The following is a 25,526-nucleotide window of genomic DNA, read 5'->3' as shown; positions in this document are numbered from 1 at the left end:
ACCCTTGGACCTCTCGAATTGGAGCGAGCTGTTGGACCCCAAGTCTCTTTCCGTCCTATGTTTATGTGCTCGACCATCCTAAAGAGAAACATGTCTCGTCTTCGCTGTTTCTAAAGAAGACAATGTAATAACGTTTACTAAAGAAGTCTTTAATCTACTCTCAAGACTTTTGAGACCGATCTGTCCTAGATTCATCATGCGATACGAGGATTATCATGCTCTACAAGTGTAAAGAGGGAAATCCAGATACCACAAGCAACCATTGCTAGTTTGAATGCATACAGCATACCTTTTCAATTCTGTCAGATAATAGGAATAAAAAGAAGGTAACAGCTGTGAGAATGCTTAAACAGTCGGTGAGATTGCTTACATTACATTACAAACAACACTAACTGTGTTTTTTTATTTTTCACAACACAAATGATAAATAACAGAGCAATTACACTTACAATTCAACGCAAAATTTACCCCATCAGGGTGTGAGAAATGTTGAATGGCCGACATCAGCGGAATTCGATTCTGCATCTGCTACAGCATTCATCATTCTATGAATTTATAGTCTACCAATCGACAAAACTACCTAGATAAAATCTTTGCAATTCGATCTTGTTCACCAGGAGGAATATCCCTTCCTGGTACCTGAACCTTTAGAAGATTAGCGTACCTGAAAGGAGGATGGAGCAGTTATCTAGTGAATTAACATCCAACTACAGTTAAGGAAACGGGTCAGACAGTAAGAGAAGCGTACTCTGTTGCTGAAAACAAGTGCTCATGCTCTGTGATGAACGCAAGCAAGGCCTGCAAAACAGGAAGGCAAGACTGACGTTTATGGGAATACAGGGGTGCTTAAACTCCAGTAATTTAATGTTCAGAAGACTTGCCTCATATGGCATGTTCAATAGTTCATAATACGAACGGACATTATCCAATCTTTGCTGTACTGCTTCACCGTCAATTGATGGGATAGCTGCCAGGGCCTGTATGAAATCATTGTGAAATATGTTTGGTTTTATCAGAAACAACATACTTGATTCCAAGAACGAGGAATGTTTCAACTTTCATTCATGCATAGTAAAATCCCACTATGTTTAATTGCTTGTACAAAAACTCTCAGCGTCACACCAATGCCATTTAGATGAAAACAACTCCATCAAGGTATAATGTTGAAGGGAAAGTGCTCCTCACAAGCCTTGGCTAAGAGATTGGCAGGTAGGATTGAAGGGATACCAATCCTATTTATCTACTAACCTAAATAATGTATCCTTCCAAATACAAAAAAAATTATTAGCAAAATCAGTGTACGAAGCTCCCATTCTAGAGTGAATTGCATTCGCCTGGGTCAACAAGATACCTGATATTATTATTGCATTACAATAGAATGAAAATCGAAAACTGGTCTGTCTAACATCAAATTATAACAACTATCTACCTAGTACCTGAAAGACAAAGCCGAAACTTAATTCATTTTCATCCTTAAGCAAACTTCATAGGCTCACCACCTATTCATTATCCTTACCCCTCGTAATCGCCTACAGACATAGTGCACCATTCCAGATACCAAAATTGCATGACGAAGATATCAATTTGGTCACAAAAGTAATCTAGGAAGGCTCAATTAAGGTCAGAAGAATATGCTTTACATATAATAAAAGAATAGCATCATACTCCTGTTCTTCTGGTTTGGTCACAGAAATATGTAGCTCACTAGAAAGAGGGGCTTTTGTCGGTCTAAACACATGCTAATACCTTAGATCAATGCTAATACCTTACATCACAAAATCAAGAAAACACAGAAAATAATATAGCTAGGAAGGACGGAAAAATATCTACTGGTATAAAGTTTACCTGTTCCAATGCAATTGAATTCCGACATATTTGCTGAACCCCAAAAAGGTTGATGGATTTCATGTCAGCCAAAGCCTAAAAACATGTTGTGTTTCCCTATTAAAACTGTGGACAAGGAATAGAACTAGGCACGTCCATATGCTAAACCAGAAGAATGGTAAGTCATGCTTCGAAATAAATCCATTAACAGTTCACTCAAGCAAATGTTCTGAGAAGAGGTACATTTGCAAACCTTGATGGAAGCATTTGCTGCAATACAGCAAATTCCACCGAAAATGTAATTCCGCTTCACTCCCGCAACGAATGGTGCAATTTCCTCATCTCTACAGGTAATCTAGGGGTACACAAGTACAATGATATTCAGATAAAAAAGTAGAAAAAATTGGAAGAACCATCCATCGCTCTTCTATAACCAGCATATAACACCTAGTGATACTCTCCATTGAAAGAAGAAATTTATATATGTACAACTATGGGTATGAAGTTAAATTAAATTTTTCTCCCATTAACAGCCAAGTGGATTTCAAATGTGTTCTCACTCTCATCAACAAGGTAACTTGAATTGAACAATATTCAGATAGGCATTTAAGATAATAATCTCCTCTGAAAAAAAGGAACGCTTTCGGAAGAATTAGTTACAATAGAACTCTATTTCTCCCTAAATTGCTTTCCGATTTATTCAAAACTAAAAGCAATCTCATTTTCCTCTTTGGTTATCTAATATTTGATAATGTAATAACTAGTACAGACATTATGTTAGAGCTATCTAATAGTAGCTTGATACGAATTAATAAGATTTGAGGACAACAAACATCAAAGAGCAATATTGACTCTTCAATCCTTTGAAGGTCACACACAAACATGTCTCCTTAACAGCCTACAAAATGTTGGCTACTGTAATATATCCAGAACTCTTGCAGATGAAGATACTAACCTGTGCAGTGAGGGTAATAATGAAGTCATCTGGTTCTTCAGCATCTTGGTCCTCCAAATATTCCCTACTGGTCATTTCCTGTTTCGGTAACAAATCTAAATGATTGGAAATAATTTTGAACAGTGTTGTCAAAGGCAAGTAAAGTTTACACACCTGCATATGGAAAATTGTCTCCAGTTGCATCTCCACACGTAACACCTTAAGGCAATCAATTGCTAGTTTTCGGTAATCATCTGCAAATGACAACAGATCCTTTGTAGTTGAGCTGCTTCTTTGAGAACGATGAGGCTTACCACTCTCTTCCACTTGGTCTAATGTTCCCAGGGTTGTTTGCACTAGCCTACAAATCAGTTAGAAATGTCTCCCATTTAATTAGCTGCAAATAAATTTGCTTACAGATGAATTTTCTATTACTACCTAACAAGTAGAATGAGTGGTTGGCTTTATACATTGAGGCTTCACAAACAATGTTGATCTTATAACTGCAACAAAATGATACTTACCTTTCAACTGAGTCTGCTACGTACTCCAATGAATCACTAAGGCATGCCAGCAAAATAAGTTTGTTGTCGTCATGAATTAGATTTTCCTGCCAAAAAAAAATGGTGAATATCATAGAACCAAATCCTACCCTGGTATTTATTTAGAGCACCACAATGCAGTGAAGAATGATTTCCAAGGAAAAAAATATCCATCTCATACTAGATTCTTTGAAAAGTCAAAATAACAGCCTTTTCACAGATTTGAGGGGTTTAGCTCTACATAAAAGTTTAGTGTTTAGAGTCTCAAGTATCCCCTTTTTCCCTGCCTATCTTTTAATGGATTAAGCATCAAAGCTTTATGAAACCATCACTAATTTCAGCCGAGATTTATTACTTCCAAATAAGACATGTCTTTTGTCTTGAAACTCTAAATGCCTTAATTAACATGTTTGTGCTCTCAGCTATGCACATGTATCAATTTGTATTACCCCTTGTTTGTATATCAATGAATGGCTCGAATGACCAAAGTCCTCAAATCATTGGAGGATGGTCCAACATTACAAAAAGAAAAAAGAAAAAAGAAGAGAAAATCCAATTTAAGATGCTAGGATTTTATTAATTATAGAATAATATTCTAAAACTGCAATAGGAGGATTGAAGTTCCCACTTAATGGCACTTCTTTCCCAATTGTAATAAAATATATAAAAGAAAAAACAATTAGCCCCCCTCACAAAACACAAACACATGTTCTACCTTTAAAAAAAAAACAAAAAACCAACCTCCAAAAGAAAGGAAAAGATGAAAAAAGAGACACACCTGCTTCATAGGTCGCAAGTTCAAAAATAGTTCACTCAGTTCTGACTCAACCTCAACACTCTCCACATCAGAGGCAGCATTTCCCACTTGTGTCTGACCAAGCGAACACGGTAAACATGCACTTGCAGGATCAAGTCGCATCAATTTTTCAATATCATGCCTCCCAATGAGCATATAACTCTGCTTCTCAAGAACTGCCTGAAGTATTAGCAGGAAAGCAGAACAAAGGTCAATGCAAAGTAGAACTGTAGAACTCTAGTATTGATACATAGCATTCACAAGATAAGACAATTTCAATGAAACAGGTCAACATTCAAATTACAAAAGATGACTGGCTTCAATATTATTACACGAGGCTAGATCAAAAATGATCTTAGAAGTTTGAAACATTGAGACATGTCTAAAGATTTCAGACTAATTGCGGAGTTAAACAGAATACAGAGTCTGAAAGATTTACGCAAGGTAGGCGAGGAGGTGATGAAGCTATCAAAATAGGAGACATTGTTCAAGTGGTCAGAACATATTTCTCGGGTTCAACTTGTCAGAATGTTGCTTCTCGGGTTCAACTTAACTTGTTAGCATCCTTTTCTTGTTCCAAGCTTCACTTGTTTGAATCTTTTCCTGATCAGAGAAAATCTAATCTCATCCAAACACCTTAAGGCCTTCTTATGGCATGTTATGGGCTAATCAAGCTTCTCCTAGTGAGTGATCGTATTGTACAAAATATTTGTACGAGAATATAAACATTTCGAAGACAACAGAAACTCAAGCACAGTCAATCATATGTAAAGTAACACTTCCAAACCCTCGATTACCATTCATGATATGTAAAGTAATACCTTTTTTTCTTGCAAAATGATAATAACAGAGGCCAAAAAAGGTGACAGTTACTTAACGCTTGCAGAACTCTCATTCAATAAAACTAAATATGATTAAAAAGGCTCTGGGATTAGGAGTTTATTCAATATGTAAAACTGTGCATTAAAGGGCATGTGAACAAAACGGTATGAAGCTGTACAACACAACTCAATGGCATAATCAACATAAAAAAACCTACTTACACCGTGATACGATAATCGGGCGTATCCCATTATTGCACAATACTGAACTAGAAGCACACTCATAAATGTACCCATAAGGACTGGAAAATCCTACTCCTACACCAACCTCCCCTCATACTATGAACACAAACTAATGCATGGATACTAGCTGACTAGGGCAAACTGAATAAAATACATTAGAAAATGCATTGAAAGAGTATAAAGCATGGTAACTGCCAAGAATAAATAAAGAGTTAGAAGAGAATTTTACATGCCTCCATGTATGAAGTTCGGCATCTTTCATATGTTCGCTCAAGGAAAGTTTGTACATATTTCACGAGTTCACCAGCAAATTTAGGCATTGCTTGAGCCCAGCCAAGCACCTAGAATAACGACAGTGGAGAATTAGACATCTGGATATTTCATAAAACAACAATAAAATGTTTATGAAAGTTACATACAAGTGGCCAAAAAAGGAAGTCAAATGGTCAGTCACTGTCATCTCGTGTAAGTTGGCGATTGCATATTACCGAAATATAAATATAATCCTTGTTTAAAAAATAGTATGTAAGATTAGACATGCCTCCTTCGCTAAATAATCAATGGCCAAAAGACCCTGTAAGACTGGTCGACCCTTCTCGATTGATGGAGTATAGGTAGCTGTAGTATGCGCCCTCGGCCTAAATGCAGCTGGGCCTGTAATAATATTTGTCATGTTAAAAAAGGGGAAACCCCAAGAATGCTCTCTCTCTCTCTTGGTATTGTGAATGCAATTTCATGTGGGATATTAGATGCACATTTTGCATTTCTTGATCGTTTATAAGGTGGATTGGACATCCATGGATGTGACTTTGGTTATAAAATGGGAAGGTTTAATTATCACCAGCTTTTGTTTAATGCTCCCGGAGTAACAAGGTATTTATATATATGCAGAAACAGATGTTTTTCCTGTCTGTTAAGGACTATGACGAAGAGACAGATATCCCTAAAACTTCAAATGTCAAGACAGAAGAAAGTGATAGCTGCAATGTCAATATTGAAGGATGAGGGGCATTTTTAGTGACTACAGGGTGTAGTGCACTTTTCAACCTTTGGATTGTGTTGATCAAAATTTTGAATTCTTGTGAGCCACACATAAAAGATAATTTTTCAGTGGATCCCTATACAAAGAAAAACCTAGAAATAAATGAAGTGTGATGAAATAAGAAAGCTGATAGAGGCATGCTCAAATTGCAAATGAGCTGGAATCAACTTACGAGATGAGTTTGCTAGCCAGAAGGATTTAAATTTGCAACACAACTAGCATACTCCATATTGGGTAATTGAATTGATAGCATAAATAACTTACTTGATATAGCTTGTTGTACTCCTTTCCGGTAGTCCACAAACATAGTCGGTAAAAAGTGGTCTTTCACAAAGTTTTCAACGAAAGCTAGCAATCCATCATTCCTGCAGTTTTAAAGTTGGAAGCAAGATGAATAAATTACATAGACAGAAGGAATAACATGTGCATTTTACAAAAATCCAATCGAGAGAGAAAAATTCATGCAAAATTGTAAACACAGAGATTCCACGACAGATGAAAACACAAATGAACAATTCCCATCACATTCACCTGCTCGAAAATAAAATGGTGACAAGCTTCGCCCCCCACCACCCTCAAAGGGTAGCATTTATTAGCAATTAATCTTCCCCTTTTTAGTTAGGTAGTAAATCGTTAGGATTCTTCCAACAAGGCTTCCCAAGAAAAGAAAGCTCTTTCGGCCTGCATTATTGGCTTCCAAATACAATTTTGACAAAATTCCTCCATGAAAGTCTTGGCTTCAAAAGCTCACATTCTGAAACTTTTCACTTAGGGTACGACTGGAAAGAGATGTCTGGGGTTTTTCTGTAATAAGTGTTTGGGGTTCTGTTATCAAATGAGGAATTTGGGTGTTCTGCAAGATGTTAAAAAAAACCTTGTCTGTTTGGGGGTGTTTCGGAGGTATTCTAATTTTTTTAATTACAAAAATACTGTTGTACATTATTTGCACATGTGCTCGACAGTACAACATAGGACAAAGATAAAAGTAAAATTTCTAGGTCCAATTCTTTGGCACCGAACACCCATCGTGCGCATCATCGAACACTTCTTTGAAGAAAAAATGCAAATCACTGAACCGTGAAAAAGCATAAAAAGTTTACAAGCTTACCCAAGCTGGGAATACTCTTTTGGCAGCAATGATGCGAGCTTCTCCGTAAACTGCATAGCATGTCAGCACAGCAAAAGCCAACTAAGAACCCCTGCGACGTAATATAACAGGTTTTTGAAAAGTGTGAAAATATGGCATCCTCAAACCTGAAGAACAGGACGATATATAGATGCTGCCAGATATATGCCTTGCTCAGGCAAGACAGCAGCAGATCCATAACCCTCTTGTAACACATTTGGGCCCCTCCGACTCCATCCTTGTCGAATGAGATCGGCACCTGAGTAAAGGACGGATAAGGAAAGTCAATGACCAATCAGAATGTGAACAATAAAAGAAATTAAATAAAAAAACAGAGTACTAGGGATGATGATAAAGAATTTAGGACTGTCGAAATTTCATGAAGCACACATTCAGTCTCGTCATATTCCAAGCAGTAAATTATGACAACACTTATTAGGTGTGAGTATGTACATACCAAAAGCCACCACTCAAAAACATGCACAGAGAGAGAGAGCAACACAGACCATTTTTGATTATCTCAAGTGCAAGACAGAAAGAAAACCAATTTAACAAGGTTCCATTTTTGAAATTCGGGAATTATCGACTGACCAAAAATTAGAAAAGTATTTTTTTGACTGAAATGTTAAAAAATTTCTACTTCTTTCCTGCTCAAACTGTTAGGGTACAACACTACAACTTACCCACCAACAATGCTGGTCCATGTAAATTTACAAATGCTATTTCGAAACCAGCAACTAATTATTCCTACCACTATCATATTCCATTAATAAGTGTTATCTACATGTAAGTGACTTGTGTTCAAGAGAACAAGTGATATTTTTTTCTAGTGAAGAAACATCATCAATTATTTAACAGGATTTTCTGAGAACCACCAAAACAGAAACTGAGGCAAGGAATAAATGGACGTATAAACTAAAGCCGCAATTTGAGATTTTGATGCAAAGAGGAATCACAAAACTATTATTATTTGAAACTTCATTGCCATCTCCAAGATTTATTGTAAGGATGTTCTTCATAATAGTAATAGCAACACAACTTTTGACAATTTAAGATACTTAGCAGGTCCATAAGTTTGACTAATATATCAGCAACAGACAACAGTGAATTATTTTACGAAATATTCAACGAACGGAAAAATTGTTCTTCAAGAGAATTGTTAAAGTTTTAAATCCATCTGAAATCGGATCTAACTCTACAGAAATTATATTTGTTTCGTATATGATATTATATCTGTTTTGTATCTGTCAATATTCTTCTGAAATCTAATATGAATATGCAGATATTACATCTGTTTTGGATCTGTTATGATATGTTATCGATTTTGGTCCTTTTGGAACTTCAAAAAGATAACATTTCATTAAGGGCAAATAACATTTTAACAAAACATATAACATTATGACAAATATAAAATTAATCGAAACAAGTAACATATCACCTGCAGTCTGCAGATCTCACATCAGAACCAAAAAATCACGAAAATCACCAAAGAAACTGTCGAAAATAATGATGTGATGACAGATCGAAGGAAAACAACAAGATCTACAAAAAAAAACTGGATGCTGCACTTGAAAGCTTGAAAGTTTTCCCATTGCAGTAGCAATGCAATAAGCAGAAACAATGTTATCAAGCTACCATTTCCAAAGGGAATCACTTTAACATTAACAAAATATATTTCTGAAGACAATTCAATTAAGTGTCCATGAACACCACCAATATTGAATTCAGAAGTTAGCATACCCTGGTTTGGAGCAGAGATAGTAGCATCGGTAAAGCGAAAAGCGAAGGTGAGACCATTTTCAGACCCATCCCTGCCATCCATCAATATTAATGTAATGTTAAGTATTACAATTTCATGCAAAGCTTCAATAGTATAATATAGCAAAAAGTTCAATAAAACAAAAGTACAAGATCCTACTGTAACAGTAACCTAATTTAGTAATTTGTACAAAAGCATTCTTAAACTCTGCATATAATTCAAAAAGTAAAGCATTAGCAAACACTGAAAACCAAATTGCTTGAAATTCACAAGAATTGCGAGTGAAGCACACACCCTAAATTCTCAACCCTATCTAACTCTTAAAATTCTGACCACAAACGACAAGCTGGGAAATGTTGCCAGTCTAGAAATGCTGAACTACTTCCATTCTCTTCCCCCCCCCCCCCCCCACTCACTCCGCTCACGTCCCCATACCTCTTGAAGCAAACTAAAATTCAACCACTTCGTTCAGCAAATCCCATTGCATTTTAAAATTACCAAAGAGAAAATGCCAAAGCTCTAAAAGCACCAAGCACTGAAGTGAAAGGTCAATTACAGATCAGATTATTGATGATCAGTTGCATGAATCTTTTTCTTCCAAAAAATTTATATAAAGGCAACAAACTTGTGACATACTGACATTCACTCCATGCCAATTCTGTCTCTGCTTCATCTTCTTCTTCTTTATTCTCCACATTTACCGAATCATACTCTTATAAATTACAACTGTTTCAAAACTTACACATGCATACTATAGTGATTTTCAAACCTGACATCACTGCAGTAGCCTTGTGCACTAGAAGTCATTAGGCTATAGCCTTCTCTCACAACCGCAGAAGTGGTCCACCATGTCTGACAACCAATTTCTTTTTGAAAGGGAAAAAAGATTTATTAAAGTACCAAGGTCCGGCAGAAAGAAGTGTTACAAAGACAGTAACTAAAAGCCTTGTACAAATTTTGTTAAGACAGGAATCTCAGGTTGCTAAAACAGCTGTCTATGAAAAAGTATTTGAGTAGCCTGTTGAAAGTCCTGTTGGTTTTGCTTGACCCAGATCATCCATATGATGGCAAAAGGGAGTATTTGAGTAGCCTTCCTCTTAGAACAGTACTGCAAAGAGAACTCCACGCCTTTAACTCCTCGGCAACAGTGTCATTAACAACAGGTAATTCTTACAAGCTTCCAAGCAGTCATCCAAATGTTCAAAGACGACGGGCAATGCAAACGAATGAGGTTAATGGATTCTAGATCAGATTTACAAAGGGAAACGTCTGTTGACGGAGATGGTAACCTCTTTTCTGCAAATTATCCAGAGCAAAAATTTTACCCCATGAATGTTCCTAGCAGAAAAACGCAAACTTTGGAGGAATTTTTGGCTTCCAAATGCTGAGACAAGGAAAGGAGGGAATGCCAAGACGATGTTGGATTTTAGAAGTTCCCTGTAGTGGGTTTTGACAGTGACAATACTGTCCTTCGAATGTTTCCAATCCTAAGCAGCTCCCAGATGATTATGGAGTAGCCTTTCCAAGCTTTGAAGGAGGTATTTGGCTTCGGGTCAAACCTCAGTCAAAAGATTTGAATTGCACTAGTATATCATTTTATGATGGATGAATATCCTAATATAGGTACCATGTCACCAGCTAGCTAAATCATTGCCTCCAGCAGAACATAAGAGATCTCATTTCAGCCATTCATCAGTAACAACATGAACCAGCAGACCACTATTGATTGTACCTATAATATGTCAAAATTGCTGTCAATCTTGCTGTCCTTCTCCTTGTGAGAGTACCTTCCATTAAATATCATATTGTTCCATAATACAAGCCTAATATTGTGACTAACAGCCGTATTATTATGACTAACAGCTATATCTGACTAACAGCTGTATTTCTATGACTAACAGCAACTATATCTGACTAACTAACAGCTATACAGCTATATCTGACTAACAGCTGTATCGTCTATGACTAACAGCAGCTATATCTGACTAACTAACAGCTATATCTTCTACAGCAGCTATATCTGACTTCTACAGCAGCTATATCTTCTATGATATCTGACTAACTAACAGCTATATCTTCTACAGCAGCTATATCTGACTTCTACAGCAGCTATATCTTCTATGATACTATCATCCCCCCTCAAATTGATGCTGGGCGATCAAGAAGCAGCAATTTGCCAACCAAAAACTGATGACGTTGCCTTGTCATAGCCTTGGTAAACACATCAGCAATCTGGAGGTTGGTGGAAACATGCGGAAGAGAAATCACACGAGTATCCACAGCGTCTCGGATATAGTGACAATCCACCTCGATGTGCTTAGTACGCTCATGATATACTGGATTAGTAGCAATTTGAATAGCACTGGTGTTGTCAGCATGGAGAGGAGTGGGATCAGATTGAGGAAAGCCAAGTTCAGCGAGTAGCCCACGAAGCCAAACAACCTCTGAACACGCTGCAGACATAGCACGATACTCTGATTCAGTCGAAGATTTGGAAACACGATCTTGCTTCTTACTTTTCCAAGATATTAGGGACTCTCCAAGAAACATACACCAACCCGTAACAGAACGACGAGTATTAGGACATCCTGCCCAATCAGCATCACTAAAGGCATTAAGACGAATAGGAGTATCAACAGGAAAAAACAAACCACGACTCGAAGAACCTCGCAGGTATCGAATGATACGACGAACTGCTGCCAAATGTAGATGTCGTGGAGACTGCATAAATTGGCTAACTTGCTGAACGGCAAAAGAGATATCAGGTCGTGTAATAGTCAAATAATTCAAGCTACCAACCAACTGCCGAAACATACTAGGATCTGGGAGAAGATCGCCCTCCTCACAACGGTATTTAAGATTGACTTCCAATGGGGTATCCACCGAGGAAGAATCTTGAAGACCAGCCAAAGCAACCAAATCTTGGGCATATTTATGTTGATGCACAAACACCCCAGAAGTATCAGTATGAACCTCCAAACCCAAGAAATACGTAAGAGGACCAAGGTCCTTCATGTGAAAAGAGTCTTGAAGTTTCTGTTGAAGGTGAGCAATCAAGGAGGAATCTGTACCAGTGATCACGATGTCATCTACATAAACGAGTAGGAAAACAACACCAGCGGAGGTCTTGCAAATAAACAAAGACGAGTCATATTGGCTTTGCACAAATGAAAATTTAAGTAAGGTAGACCGGAACTTTTCAAACCATGCCCGAGGAGCTTGTTTTAATCCATACAAGGTCCGGTTTAACTTACACACTTCTGAAGTAGAGGTAGAAAAGAGACCAGGTGGAGGAGTCATGTAAACATCCTCTTTGAGATCACCATGTAGAAAAGCATTCTTGACATCCATTTGGTGAAGTGGCCAACGCTGTGAAGCAGCAATAGCAATGATTGTACGTACCGTAGTCATTTTTGCCACAGGAGCGAATGTCTCCTCATAGTCAATCCCATATTCTTGCCTATTACCCAAAGCAACCAGCCGTGCCTTATAACGATCCAAAGTCCCATCAGAACGAAGTTTAACTGAGTAAACCCATTTACACCCAATGAGCTTAACAGTAGATGGACGAGGAATGATGTCCCATGTATGATTTTCCTGAAGAGCGTGAAGTTCCTCCAGCATCGCCCTTTTCCAACACTCATGTTTGACAGCCTCGGAGTAACATGAAGGAATTGAAATATTGGATAAAGTAGCGGTGAGAGACGTATGAGAAAAACCATACCTATCAGGAGGATGCGAGACTCTGGTAGATCGTCGAGGAGCTGTCTGAACAGTCTCAGGTGATGGATCAATCTCCGGAAGGGGTAAAGTTGGTTGACGTCGTTTATACACAAAGCCAGGCTTGAATCGATCAGGAGGAGAGGGCAAGTCATCAAAAGTAGGAAGAAGTGTTGCTGTAGGAGATGACTCAACGTGAGTAGGAAAGAAGTATTGATCCTCAAAGAAAATAACATTGCGAGAGACACGAAATCTGTTAGAGCATGGATCATAACAAACAAAACCTTTTTGAGAAACACTATAACCCATAAAGGCACATTTAATAGACTGAGCAGAAAGTTTGTGACGCTCATGAGATGGTAAGTGCACAAAGCAAACACAACCAAAAGTATGTAGAGAATGATAACTCGGATGCTCGTGGAAAAGACGAAAGTATGGAGAATCATAGTTTAACACTTGAGATGGCAGTCTATTAATTAAATAAACTGCAGTAGACAAAGCTTCAACCCAGAACTTAGATGGAACAAAAGACTCAAGTAATAATGTCCGAACAACATCTAAAAGATGACGATTTTTGCGTTCCGCTACGCCATTTTGTTGTGGCGTGTAAGGACAAGAGCGTTGTGAGATAATGCCTTTTTGTTTCAAAAACTCATGAAATTCGTGAGACATATATTCCCCACCAGAATCAGATCGCAATACTTTAATACCTGAAGAGAATTGAGTATTAACATATGCCAAAAAGGTCTTAAAAACAGAGAAGACCTCAGACTTGGAATGTAGAAAATATACCCAAGTAAATCTACTATAATCATCAATGAATGTCACAAAGTACTTATGGTGAGTATGAGAAATAACAGGTGTAATGCCCCAAACATCAGTATGGATAATATCAAAACAGTGTTTAGCACGACTGCCAGAAGAAGGAAAAGGAAGGACTTTACTCTTGCCTAATTTGCATGTAGAGCAATCAAATTTAAGACTGTGGGAAGTGAAATGATTTTTATTGCCCAACAAACCAGAATTCAATACATGAGACAGAACAAGAGAATTTGGATGACCCAAACGTTTATGCCATACATCACCCTTAGTTTTACCAGTAGTACAAGCCAAAGATACGACACTAGGAATGGAAAAATGTAGTGGAAACAATCTCCCAACTTTAGGCCCCTTCGCGATTAACGTCCCCGTCACCTGATCCTGCACAGAACAACCATCACGAGAAAAATGGACATCACAGTTATTATCAACCAGCTGACCAACAGAAAGAAGACTAGTAGAAAGTCCCGGTGACAAAAAAACATTGTTGAAAGATGAAGTAATATCACCAACAGCAACAATAGGTAAATGACTTCCATTAGCAATCTGAATATGTGATGAACCGTTGTACGGACGCACATTTTGAAGCATATGAGATGAACTAGTCATATGATTTGATGCACCAGAATCAAGAAACCAAGGTTGAGAGGATGTATTACCCTTACCTTGCAGCCCTAAGGCTGAAAATGCTGAAACAATCATTTGTTGTACCATATCAGCAGTAAGAACTGCTGGCCCAGCACCTGTAGGAGTGCTTGTAGACACTGCTGGAGCAATAAATTGATAGTTGGCCCCTTCTGGAGATTGTCCATCAGGCAGAGTGCCAACTACAGCTTGAAAGGCATTGACTTGGCGCTTTTGAGGACGAGTAGGACACTCTTTGATGATGTGCCCTTGTTGTTTACAATAATTGCAGAATCGCTTTTTACAATTGAGAGCAATATGTCCATATTCTTTGCAGCTGTAACACTGCACTTTCCGCATATCTCTATTTTTGCCTTTCTCTTGAGTCGCATAAGCAACCGTAACAGCATTAGTACCCAACCTCCCCTGCTCAAGAGTGGCTTGTGTGAGAAGACGTTGCTCTTCACGAAGTAATTCTCCAAAGCAAACATCTAAGGATGGAGGTGGGTCACGATTCATCAAATTGGAGCGAATGGCCTCATATTCGGATCGCAACTTCATTAAAAATTGAGCTCTCTTACTTTGCTCATGAACTTTTCGAACATCAGAGAGAGATGCAGCGGGTACTGTAGCATAAACAATGTCAGTAAACTCTGCCCACAAATTCTGGAAACCAGAGAAGAAATCTTGAATGGAGAGATTGCCATGAGAGTAACAAGCAATCTCATACTCCAATTGAAAACGTCTAGCTGAATTGTCCTGATGATAAACCTTTTTTAAATATTCCCACATGGATTTCGCAGTTTTATATGGCCTCAAATTGAGGACAATAAGAGGATCAACCGACCCTAACATCCATGTCATCACACGAGCATTTTTGACATTCCAAGAAGCCAACTTTGTAGGATCTGTAGGGGCTGGATCACTTCCATCTATTAGACCCCATAAGTCCTTCCCTGTGACAAATAATTGAAACTGAAATTCCCAGGAGGAATAGTTCTTACCAGTGAATCGAATATTGAACGAATCATTGTTGCTTGTAGACATGATGAAACAATGATTTGACAACACAAGAATAACGCAAGCTTGGAATTATGCCAGCACCCAGAAAACCAGAAAACCAAAGAACCAAGAGTACCAAGAAAACAAATCACAGCAGATCTGAAAATCAAAGAGCTGTTGAACACAAGAAAAGGCCAAGAAAACCAAAGAATCAGAGAGCAAAGTAGTTCAGAATCCTTGCTCCGATACCATGTCAAAATTGCTGTCAATCTTGCTGTCCTTCTCCTTGTGAGAGTACCTTCCATTAAATATCATATTGTTCCATAATACAAGCCTAATATTGTGACTAACAGCCGTATTATTATGACTAACAGCTATATCTGACTAACAGCTGTATTTCTATGACTAACAGCAACTATATCTGACTAACTAACAGCTATACAGCTATATCTGACTAACAGCTGTATCGTCTATGACTAACAGCAGCTATATCTGACTAACTAACAGCTATATCTTCTACAGCAGCTATATCTGACTTCTACAGCAGCTATATCTTCTATGATATCTGACTAACTAACAGCTATATCTTCTACAGCAGCTATATCTGACTTCTACAGCAGCTATATCTTCTATGATACTATCATAATATACAACAAATCTAACATTCCCAAAAGCCTATCATTAACTCAATCCTCAACACTGTTTGATCTTCCCATTCAATGCCATGCTATTGTCGCACGGCCCATGTTTCACATATGCAAGAGTATATATCTTGTGTATCTTGTAAAAAATCACCCTTGATACCTTCCAGCCATATTAAACCTTTTTTTTCTTTTGCAAACTTCAGGAAGAAGTGAAATGCAGGGGGACAATGAGATGAAAATAACTGAAGGAAACGAAGTATTGAGTAAAAAAATGATAAGCTCCTTGCCTTTTCTCTTTGGAAGGGACCTTACTAGCCAGTCTAGCAGTCTGCACAGCAGCATCCGCTGATGCTGCTTCAGGGGTTGCTCGCAGAATCTCACATATCAGTTGTTGACATTCGCTCTACAAAAAAAAAGTAAGAAACCAATATACGTGAGTTGACAAAAAATACAGCAAAATAGTTCTTTGGAAGAAATAATCTATCACATGCTACTTCTTCTTGACTGATATTTATTGACTTGGTATTAAAAAAGAACAGCCCGCACAACAGGAGAAAGACTACCTGTAAAACTGTCAAGGAAAAACCAATACTATAGCCTCCGGTGACTTGAGATGCTTCAGTATCAAGGTTCCAGTTCATATCCGTCATCAATGATTTTGGAGTGTTCATGTCAACTTGTTGAGATGATTTTGATTCCAGAAGCTCCCCAACAACAACATGGTTCTCTAAGATGACACAGCTCTGAATTTAGTTCAACACATATCAAATAACACAAGTAGAAAGTCTATGATCATACCAAATATGCGAACAACAGCATCCAAAATCGAATCAAGAAGCTCTTTGGCAGCAGCCTGCGCTTTTCCTGTGGGAGCCATCACAGATGAGACAGGGCTTACTGCCATAAGAGTCGCCGCCAATGATATCCCATTCTGACGCTTCTGTTTTGGCAACTGGAAACTTTCCAACTTTCCCTTAACAAGGTGGAGACCTGTAGCAGAACTACGGGCAGCCTGATCAATGCCAGATCTTGAAGAGCTGACTGCTTCTGCATGAACTTTTATCTTGGATGTGATAATATCATGAATGGTGGGCCGCAATCTTTGGCTGTTACACAAGAACAACAATAGTTGGATATAGAATAGAAAATTTAAAACAGATAAAAGTGATAAATAAAGTTCAAGTTTGAAATAGATCTTTTGAACGAATTAGCAAATCATAATATTGTCCAACTGAATGCAGAATACAGTCTCAATTATTAGAAATTCACAGAAACATTACTGATAGGCGTTCCACCGGGCTTTGGTCATGTATAAAAACACATAACATTGACAGCATCTGAAAAGAATATGCTTTGGTTGTCATGATATTTTTTACGAAAACAATGGTAAAAGATAAACAATTACCGTGCAAAGACTCCTACAATGGATGGGGTCAGAAACAAGCAGGTTGCACGAAGACCTTACCCCACATAATATGAGAGATTGTATCTAGGAAATTAGGAATTGAACATGTGATCTCTAGGTTGTACCCCTGCAACTCTATCATTGGGCCACATGTTCGCTTGTAAAAATCTCTAACTCTAAACCCTGAAAATACTAAGACATTAAACCCAAAAAAAAGGAAAGGAGACAAAAGGCATAGGACTCTTGCATACTCCTCAACAGGACCAATTAATCTCTTACGGAAAAAGCAGAAGACGGCAAAGATTATCACACATCAAGAAGTATTCTTTTTGAGGAAATTTTCTTCATTAAGCAAATGATTGAAAGTGACAGAAGTACAGATTTTACATTTCCTTCTTCCCTCCAATAAAGCCAAGCTCCTGAATGCTACATACCCATATAACATTAGTTACCTCTCTAAGGATAGGATGTCATTGGATACTAATAACCTCAAAGTGCTACATATCAGCCACCTCAATCACAGCTATTCATTTTAATTAGCATCCATCTCATTCATCACAGAAGACTGTCTTGGAAATAACCTTCCAAATGGAAAAAAAAAAAAGAAAAAAAAAAAAGGCATTCGAGTGGAGAAAGGCACATGAAGAATGGGTGTTGCATGGATAAGCCTATCTGGATATCATCAGTAAAGAAGGAAACCATATTGGAAGGCAGATTGTGGAAACATACAAAATGAGTTACATTGGAATCCAATTCCTATTTGGTCTATGGTGGAACTTTATCCATTTAGTGTTAATAAAGAGAGAGAGAATAAAGTTCAAACTTCAAGAAGAAAAAAAAGAGAGCTACAGAAGTTCCCAAGGTTAAGATCCAACAAGATTTGGGTTACACTCATCTGGTGCCTGCAATTCACTACTATTTGAGTAACACCTAATATTTAAGGAATGCAATTACTATTTACTGCAGGGAGGCCAGAACAAATAAAATACCAACCATATTATGGCACCACCTGCAGCAACTTTGCCAAGCCTGCAGAGGCATTCAACCATTGTTTGCAAATACTTCACCGGAAGAGGAGCATCACTCTTTTTGATTGCTTCCTACATCCATAAACAAAATCCAAGTTAGCCAGAAAACCAAACCAAGAGAAGTATGCAGTGAGTTGTCATTACGTTCAGTTTCATGTTCATACAAGAAACTCATCAGGAGTGGAATTCGCCAGCCATGTAGGTATTTGACGAGGAACAATCTTAACATCCTTCATGTTTCCATTACCACCATTGACCCTTGTTGATGCTGCATGGCCATCTAAGGTTCCTTCATCATGTATTTCCAGAGAGCCATCATCATCATGGCCATCAAATGAAGAACTGGACATCCACAGATTATAAACTAAATAAAAAGGTAAGAGCATAGATTTATCAACATTCTAGTATCCCAATGCATGCCCCAATGTAAAATTAGACTGTTTTAAGTTTCAATCGCAACAAAAGAAGCCAATATAGATATTTGCTACAATTGGTTAACTGAATGCAACTACATAAACTTTGCAAAATACATATGACCCCAAAAGTGGTAGCTGGGAGATAAAATAATCACATGATATATTTGAGGAATGTTCTTCCCAGTAGAGCAACCTGCATAGGACTACAATTCTGAAGAACATATTCTTACGAAGCATATGTGTTCCTGATAGAGTCCCACATCGGTTAGGAGAGGGGAGGAAGTGTTGTATATAGGTGAGAGGTATTCCCTCTCCTTAGTAACCAAGCTTTTCCCATAGAAGGGCTTGGCCACAACCCCCTTGGGCCTTGAACTGCATGGTATGGGCCAGGCCCAATGGCCTATGGATGGGTTGGGGCTTGGTTATTGAGTGATGGTCCTCTTGTTCTATCATTGGTATCGGAGCCCTCGTTCCTGCCCTGTGGGGAGCTCTGGTATTCATGGGCCTTGTGCCCCTGGCCCTTGGGGTCGCGTCTGCGGAGTGGCCGGCCTTGGTGTTCTGTTATATGGGGCCGAAAGGATAGGGATAGGGAAGGGTCCCGAGTCCTGAGTCTGAGTACCCTGCCGGTGCTCGACCAACGTGGACGTTGGTCTTGAAGGGGTGGGTATTGATAGAGTCCCACATCGGTTAGGAGAGGGGAGGAAGTGTTGTATATAGGTGAGAGGTATTCCCTCTCCTTAGTAACCAAGCTTTTCCCATAGAAGGGCTTGGCCACAACCCCCTTGGGCCTTGAACTGCATGGTATGGGCCAGGCCCAATGGCCTGTGGATGGGTTGGGGCTTAGTTATTGAGTGATGGTCCTCTTGTTCTATCAGTTCCCAAACATTTTCTACAAAATGTACCATGACTTTAAAATGATGACATGATGAGGTCAAGCCACATTACATACACACCAATGCAAAGTAAACCCCAAATACTGGAAATTAATCATCAGCTACCACCATCACCTAAACCAAAGGTGACCACGTGGGATTTGAACACCAGAATTCTGGATTTATGGCTGGCCCGAGATTCCATTCCCTTTCCACTACATCTGCGGTTAGGTTTAAGTGAGGATCACTAGCTTTGAGATATAAAACAAACGCAGAGAGAGCAGTCTATTCAAGCTATTAATGACAACCTATTCATGTAACTGTTGAAGCAAACAGAATAAGCCACCAGAGAAGTGTATTGTGCTACAAGGACATCAAATGCAAACAATGGGTAAAATCTACCAATCAAACAATGGGTAAAATCTAAAGTGAATAAAAAAGAACAACAAAATCCAAAGTAGAGAGATAACAGCAGACCTCATACTACGCAGATCAGAAAATATTAGAACTCCACCTACAGAAGACAAGTGAATCTTACCCTCCATCAACAGAACCTGACTTATATGATCCATCTGCAAGTCCATGAAAACCAATTTGATTGTCACCTTTCAATGACCTGGTTCTTCGAGACAGAGACTGTGAGTTATTCATCGTAAAAGCAGCAGCCGTGGTAGTTGGCATCTCATCATCTCTGTCATGTGTGCTTGAGGCAAATGAGCAGGAAAAAGAAAATTAACAACAGGAACTTGAGATCAAATTACATTACAATACCAAACTCAAAAGATAAAAGCCCTTGTAATGAATGGACAACAAATCTATCAAAGTGAAGTAAAATCCTTTCATGAACTCCTTCCCTTATATATGAAGGAAGAAAAAACATAATTGTCTTAAATTCTTATAAGTTCCCTCTACTACAGCAACTTAACTCAATTGATGAGGCAAATCACAGATCATACACCATGTAAAATATCATCCTACAGCCAGAAGGTACATTTGATAATGTGTCATATACATTCTAACCACCATCAAAATATCAATAAACAGAATTTCATCATAAGCTTCTTCGTCATTTTTAATACAAACAGATTTTTATTAGGGAAGGGAACCACATGGGTGACTCCTGAATACATCATGAGGAGGTTAGATTAACCTCTTCTAGAAAGTTACAAATACTATAATTACGATCTGCAGTAAACAAAAACTTTAAAGAATGGAACCAGATATCCATGGTTTTTTCCTTACAGAAAATTCACCATTATCAAATTTTAGCACAAGCTTGAACCAAATAAGAAAGTTTATATACCTGTATTCACCCTTGTTGTACAGATGTGCATGCAAATCCTCCAAAACCTTATAAAAAAGAACCCCTCGCAACTTTGTCAGCTCAGATCGGACATCTTGAAGAGCACCTACCTGATTCAATATGTTTGGAATAAGCAGTATTATGTTCTATACAGCACTATTACAAGATTCCATGTGATATAAATATAAATCAAACCCCCAAATATTAAACTCATGTACAAAAGCTTATAACTTTAATCAGTTGATCAAAATGAATAATCTGAGGTAACATCATGGGCATAAAGTGTAGGGGGTCTCCACCCAAACCAAATGAACAAAAAAACAACACAAGAACTATTTGAAGAATTACGATAGTGTCATCAAAACAAAAGGTACAGAAAGCTACCGTTTGAAGACCTTCTCGCTCTAGCATCAATGATGACTGAACATGCAATTGAACTGCTGCATAAAACTGCTTTTCGCTGATGAGTTTCTCAATGCGAACCGGTACCTAATTAACATTTTGAACAGAGGGATTTCTCAACAGAACTGTGCATGTAGCACAAAACATATCGTGAACAATGGAATCAAGAAACAAAGTGAAGTTACATGACCAACAGAGGGATTCCTAAATGGAACTGTGTATGTAACACAAAACATATTGCAAACAATGGAATGAAGAAACAAAGTGAAGTTACATCACTGAGACATCAAACTATACAAAAGATGTTTAAACATAAAAACACAGATTCACAGGTAGTGACAAAACAACAATAACAACCACCACAACAATAATACACGTTAGTCACACAAACAGAGGAAATGCATTGGCTCCTAGAATGGGCTCTTGCTTGAGAACATATGATGACAAAGTAGAGTATAGTGCTCATACATGATAGAATAAATTTACAAGTAAAACAACTAGAAGGCAGCAGCATGGGTCGAACCATATCATATAGTCCCGCATCACTTGGCTTGTTCACCAAACAAAATCGAGTTCCTATGCATGTATAGACACTAACACACAAATCAACAAGGGTTGTTCGCTGACACAGGATTTGAGACTCTGGTTAAATATCTAGTTTTAAAACTAAGCAGAATAGCAAATACCATTCACTGTTATATTGCCTGAAGCTTAAAAGAGTCGAACCTTAGCTATGCCCTCAATTTGATCTAAGAGTGAGATTATGTGCCTCAATGTAACAGATCGATACCACAGCTGATGCAATTGTTTATTGCGGGCACCAAGACGCTTCTTCGCCTCAGCCAAATCAACCTTGAGTACAGCAATACTTTCAGCTGATTCACTGAATAACCGCAGGATCTGAATATATAAATAAATAAACCAAAAAAATCAGTATCCCATGGTTTTACATATTCCAAGAGATGAAGAAAGAAAGAAACACTATTTTGATTAGTGTTTACAAAATTTAAGAGCTAAAACAGATACCGAGATACGACACGTGCATAAATCTTGTTATTACATTGTTCAACGCAATATTGAGAGTAAATCCAGATATAGAGACAGCGTGAGTTATACTCTCCCAGACCTTGTCTGCGAAAACCACATTACAGTTTTACTCAATCCTACTGCAGCATTAATCACTTATCTGTCAACCTGAAAACTAAACGCTGCATATGGGATGAACATTCCATCTAATAAGTGCTCTCAAAGACTGAATAGTCTATGCACCAGCAACCAGACACATACCGTGCTCAACCAATTTGCTACAAAGGCTAGGCAAATGGCAGAAAGTCAGTTTTCTAAACACAAAACCCTCAAACCTTTCTACCCAGCCAACACCAAAGCCACCAAACTTTGCATAGCCCAAGACAACCCCAAGGACCAAACATAGATGGCACATTAGACTACAACAACCATGCAATCATTAAATGGACCAGCAAGTGATCACCAGATGTCGGCCAAGGAAGACAGAAGGAAATAGCGGCTTTTGTGCCCTCCTGCTAAGAAATTTTTTTGATCTTATGAAGGGTGGAAGCACTAGAGTTTCCGAGGGAAAGAAAAAACATGCATCAATTAAATGACATCTTTCAACAAGATGCAATATAGAGAAGGTGTTTCTCAGATGTGATAATCTAGCTAGTAAGATTAGAATCGAGTGGCGGCTTGCAGCGCCTGTTCCTTTTTTCAATAATGTCTCTCTCAAAGAGAATGAACTAAGCAAACTTGTTGGGAGGGAAGGGAGAAAGAAAATAAGTTAATCAAAGCTTGATAGAGAAACCATGGAAAAATAAATAAGACATCGAGAAAAGAAAAACCAAAAACCTGGGAATAATTTTGGATTGCTTTGTTGAAGCCACTATGATAAGCATGTACCACTTCATCCACAACCTCCTCGATTACATCACTTTGCTCCTTCAAAACTTGGGCTTCACCTTCACGATCTTTTGATGTCAAAATATGAACAACATGAGGTAGGGAATCAAATCGTGCAGCAGCCCAACTCTCATCTATTCTTGAAAGCTCTTCTCGTAAATACTTTTTGTCAAAAGCAAAAGAGAGAGGTAAGAAAAATATAGCTTATATACATAAAACATTAAGAGGGAGGAAGACAGATAAGGGGCACAGTGGTTAATTTCTTAAGAACACAGAAATTGTTTCAAATGATTAGTAAATGAACACTGAGACTTTAAGATATGTATTTTTTTTTTTAATGGAACTTTAAGATATGTATTAAACGGGCTAAAACATATGCAGCTTTTCAACAGTTTCTGGAGTTATAAGACCAGCAAAACTAACCCTAAACAGCATGCAATATCACCTCGTGCTCCTAGCATGGGCAAACATCACCTGTTGCATTCAGGTTTTGTCAAATGTACTATTATTTTGTTGAATTTTAATCTTGTTGCAAATACATTTGTATTCGTTTGAAAATTTGCAACCAAGAGACCAAGAATGTTTTGTTTGTCTACCACAGTTATTGAACATGCATGGGATGCTAGGGAAATGAAAATTAAGCAAAACGCCAAATTAACAGTAACATCTGAATTTTTCATTTGAAATTAAAATTAAACTCCACTAATATTATTATAAGCCCAAAAGCACACAATTAAAAATTTAAACATCATGTGACAATCCAAATTGTTTCCGGACGGCAAAACAAATTTCATCAATTACAGCATGGGTAATACACTTAGTTATGTAACCCCTTTACTACCAACTCCCCAAACAAGACGGGAACAAAAAAAAATAAAAATAAAAAGTTAACAAGTAACACGTAGAAGACTTACAGCTTTATCACTAGGCACGGGCAATCCATCGAAAAAACCCATCTTGTGCGGTCCTCCTCAATAGGCCTTGGAGCACCCAAGTAGAATACAACTCTAAATCATCCGCACTAGAAGTCTAGAACCTAGGAAAAGAAAAGAAAGTAGTAAAACAAGTAAACATTCTGATAAGACCAAGACAGCCATCATGACCAGCACAATCAAAATAGTTGGCATTCCCAAGCTTTCAAGAGCATCTAGTTCAGGTTTAAAATTGGCTATTTTCCAATTTGAAATGAAGATGTGAAGTCACTGGAAATTATTAATGAATTGCCTCAGCCGTGGTCGCAACCAATCTGAAATACGATTGTAAATAAGCTACCACGGCGTTAATAAGCTCCAACATGCTGTCACAACAGTAAATCAGGCTACCAACAAGCTCCGGCTTGCCGTCACAATCTCAAATCTACGAGCAAACACTGTCCTATTTATACCATGGGTGGCAGAAAGTGACGAAGTATTCATCAAAATCGAAAGTCGTCTGCGAAATTGCAAACTCGAGAGAAGCATTCGCTCCAAAGTAATGCTAACATGAAAAACTAAATTTGATTTTCATTTGAATAGATGACCAGGCAAGGTTTCACACAATAGAAACGAAAATCCATGAATAGAATCCATTTACATCAAATACTGATCGATGGTGAGTTTAAACAGAAATTGTAAAATACAATGATACCGATTAAGCGCATATGGAGATTGATTACATAGCTAAGCTCGAACCAGTTTCCGGATGCACATGCGCGTCGAAGCTTGAATAGATCACGAACAGAGAAGAGATGGAGAGGGTGGCAATGTCACTTTCTTCTCAGAAACACCTTGATTTTTCTACTTTGAATTTTTCGTATTTCATTCGCTCGTGTTTTGAGGCCGTTTGGTGGAGCGGAAAATGTCTTCCATGGAAACGGCAGCGTTTTACGCCCAAAAAAGAAAGTATTTCGTTGAAGTTTGAACAATTCTCTTTTCTGCTGCCAAATTCACTGCATTTGAATAAAATTTATTTAGGAAGCGGTACATTACCATATCACCGAATTTTACCCTCGCCTCCCCTAACATGCCAAACAACTTTTATCACCGTAACTCACTTCACTACACTTCACCTCACCACAAGAAATCAAAATACAACACACTCCCCAAATGATCTCCCAATGAGAGTCAGGGGAATGCTTGAAAATATTCTTCGATGACTGGGTTGATCCATATGATCAATGTCTCTGTCCAAGAATAAGTTCATGTGATTTATCATAATATTTTTGAATCATTTTAGGGTGTTAAACAATGATCTATTATGTTTGGACTTCGGAGTTGATTCATTATTTGCCAAGCTCAAGTACCTAGTGTTG

The 25,526-nt window shown here is 38.0% G+C and overlaps 1 protein-coding gene across 4 annotated transcripts; it reads right to left on the bottom strand.

The window, feature by feature from the left end:
* Positions 1-262: 262 nt before the first annotated feature.
* On the bottom strand, positions 263-25,071 carry LOC119981255 (exocyst complex component SEC8-like). Of its 4 annotated transcripts, none has more exons than XM_038824310.1 (27): positions 24,891-25,071; positions 24,151-24,272; positions 23,186-23,398; positions 22,049-22,222; positions 21,305-21,409; positions 20,921-21,030; positions 20,156-20,308; positions 18,494-18,671; positions 18,295-18,401; positions 16,695-17,002; positions 16,460-16,623; positions 16,184-16,299; positions 9,069-9,139; positions 7,457-7,587; positions 7,311-7,360; positions 6,467-6,567; positions 5,702-5,814; positions 5,394-5,501; positions 4,079-4,276; positions 3,283-3,368; positions 2,933-3,119; positions 2,780-2,857; positions 2,078-2,179; positions 1,846-1,920; positions 882-977; positions 749-798; positions 263-664 (listed from the first exon to the last, which is right to left on the bottom strand). In XM_038824310.1, the coding sequence occupies exons 2-27, from the start codon at positions 24,190-24,192 to the stop codon at positions 577-579; spliced, it is 3,204 nt and encodes a 1,067-aa protein (XP_038680238.1). In that variant the 5' UTR covers positions 24,193-24,272; positions 24,891-25,071; the 3' UTR covers positions 263-576. The 4 variants fall into 4 exon arrangements, with proteins under 4 accessions (XP_038680238.1, XP_038680235.1, XP_038680236.1 ...); XM_038824307.1 differs by having other exon boundaries at positions 20,156-20,320; positions 24,891-25,070; XM_038824308.1 differs by having other exon boundaries at positions 577-664; positions 20,156-20,320; positions 24,863-25,071.
* Positions 25,072-25,526: the final 455 nt, after the last annotated feature.

This window comes from Tripterygium wilfordii, chromosome 16 (genome assembly GCF_013401445.1).
Source record: "Tripterygium wilfordii isolate XIE 37 chromosome 16, ASM1340144v1, whole genome shotgun sequence".
Lineage (NCBI taxonomy): Eukaryota > Viridiplantae > Streptophyta > Magnoliopsida > Celastrales > Celastraceae > Tripterygium > Tripterygium wilfordii.
This window is presented reverse-complemented; position numbering and strand designations above follow the sequence as displayed.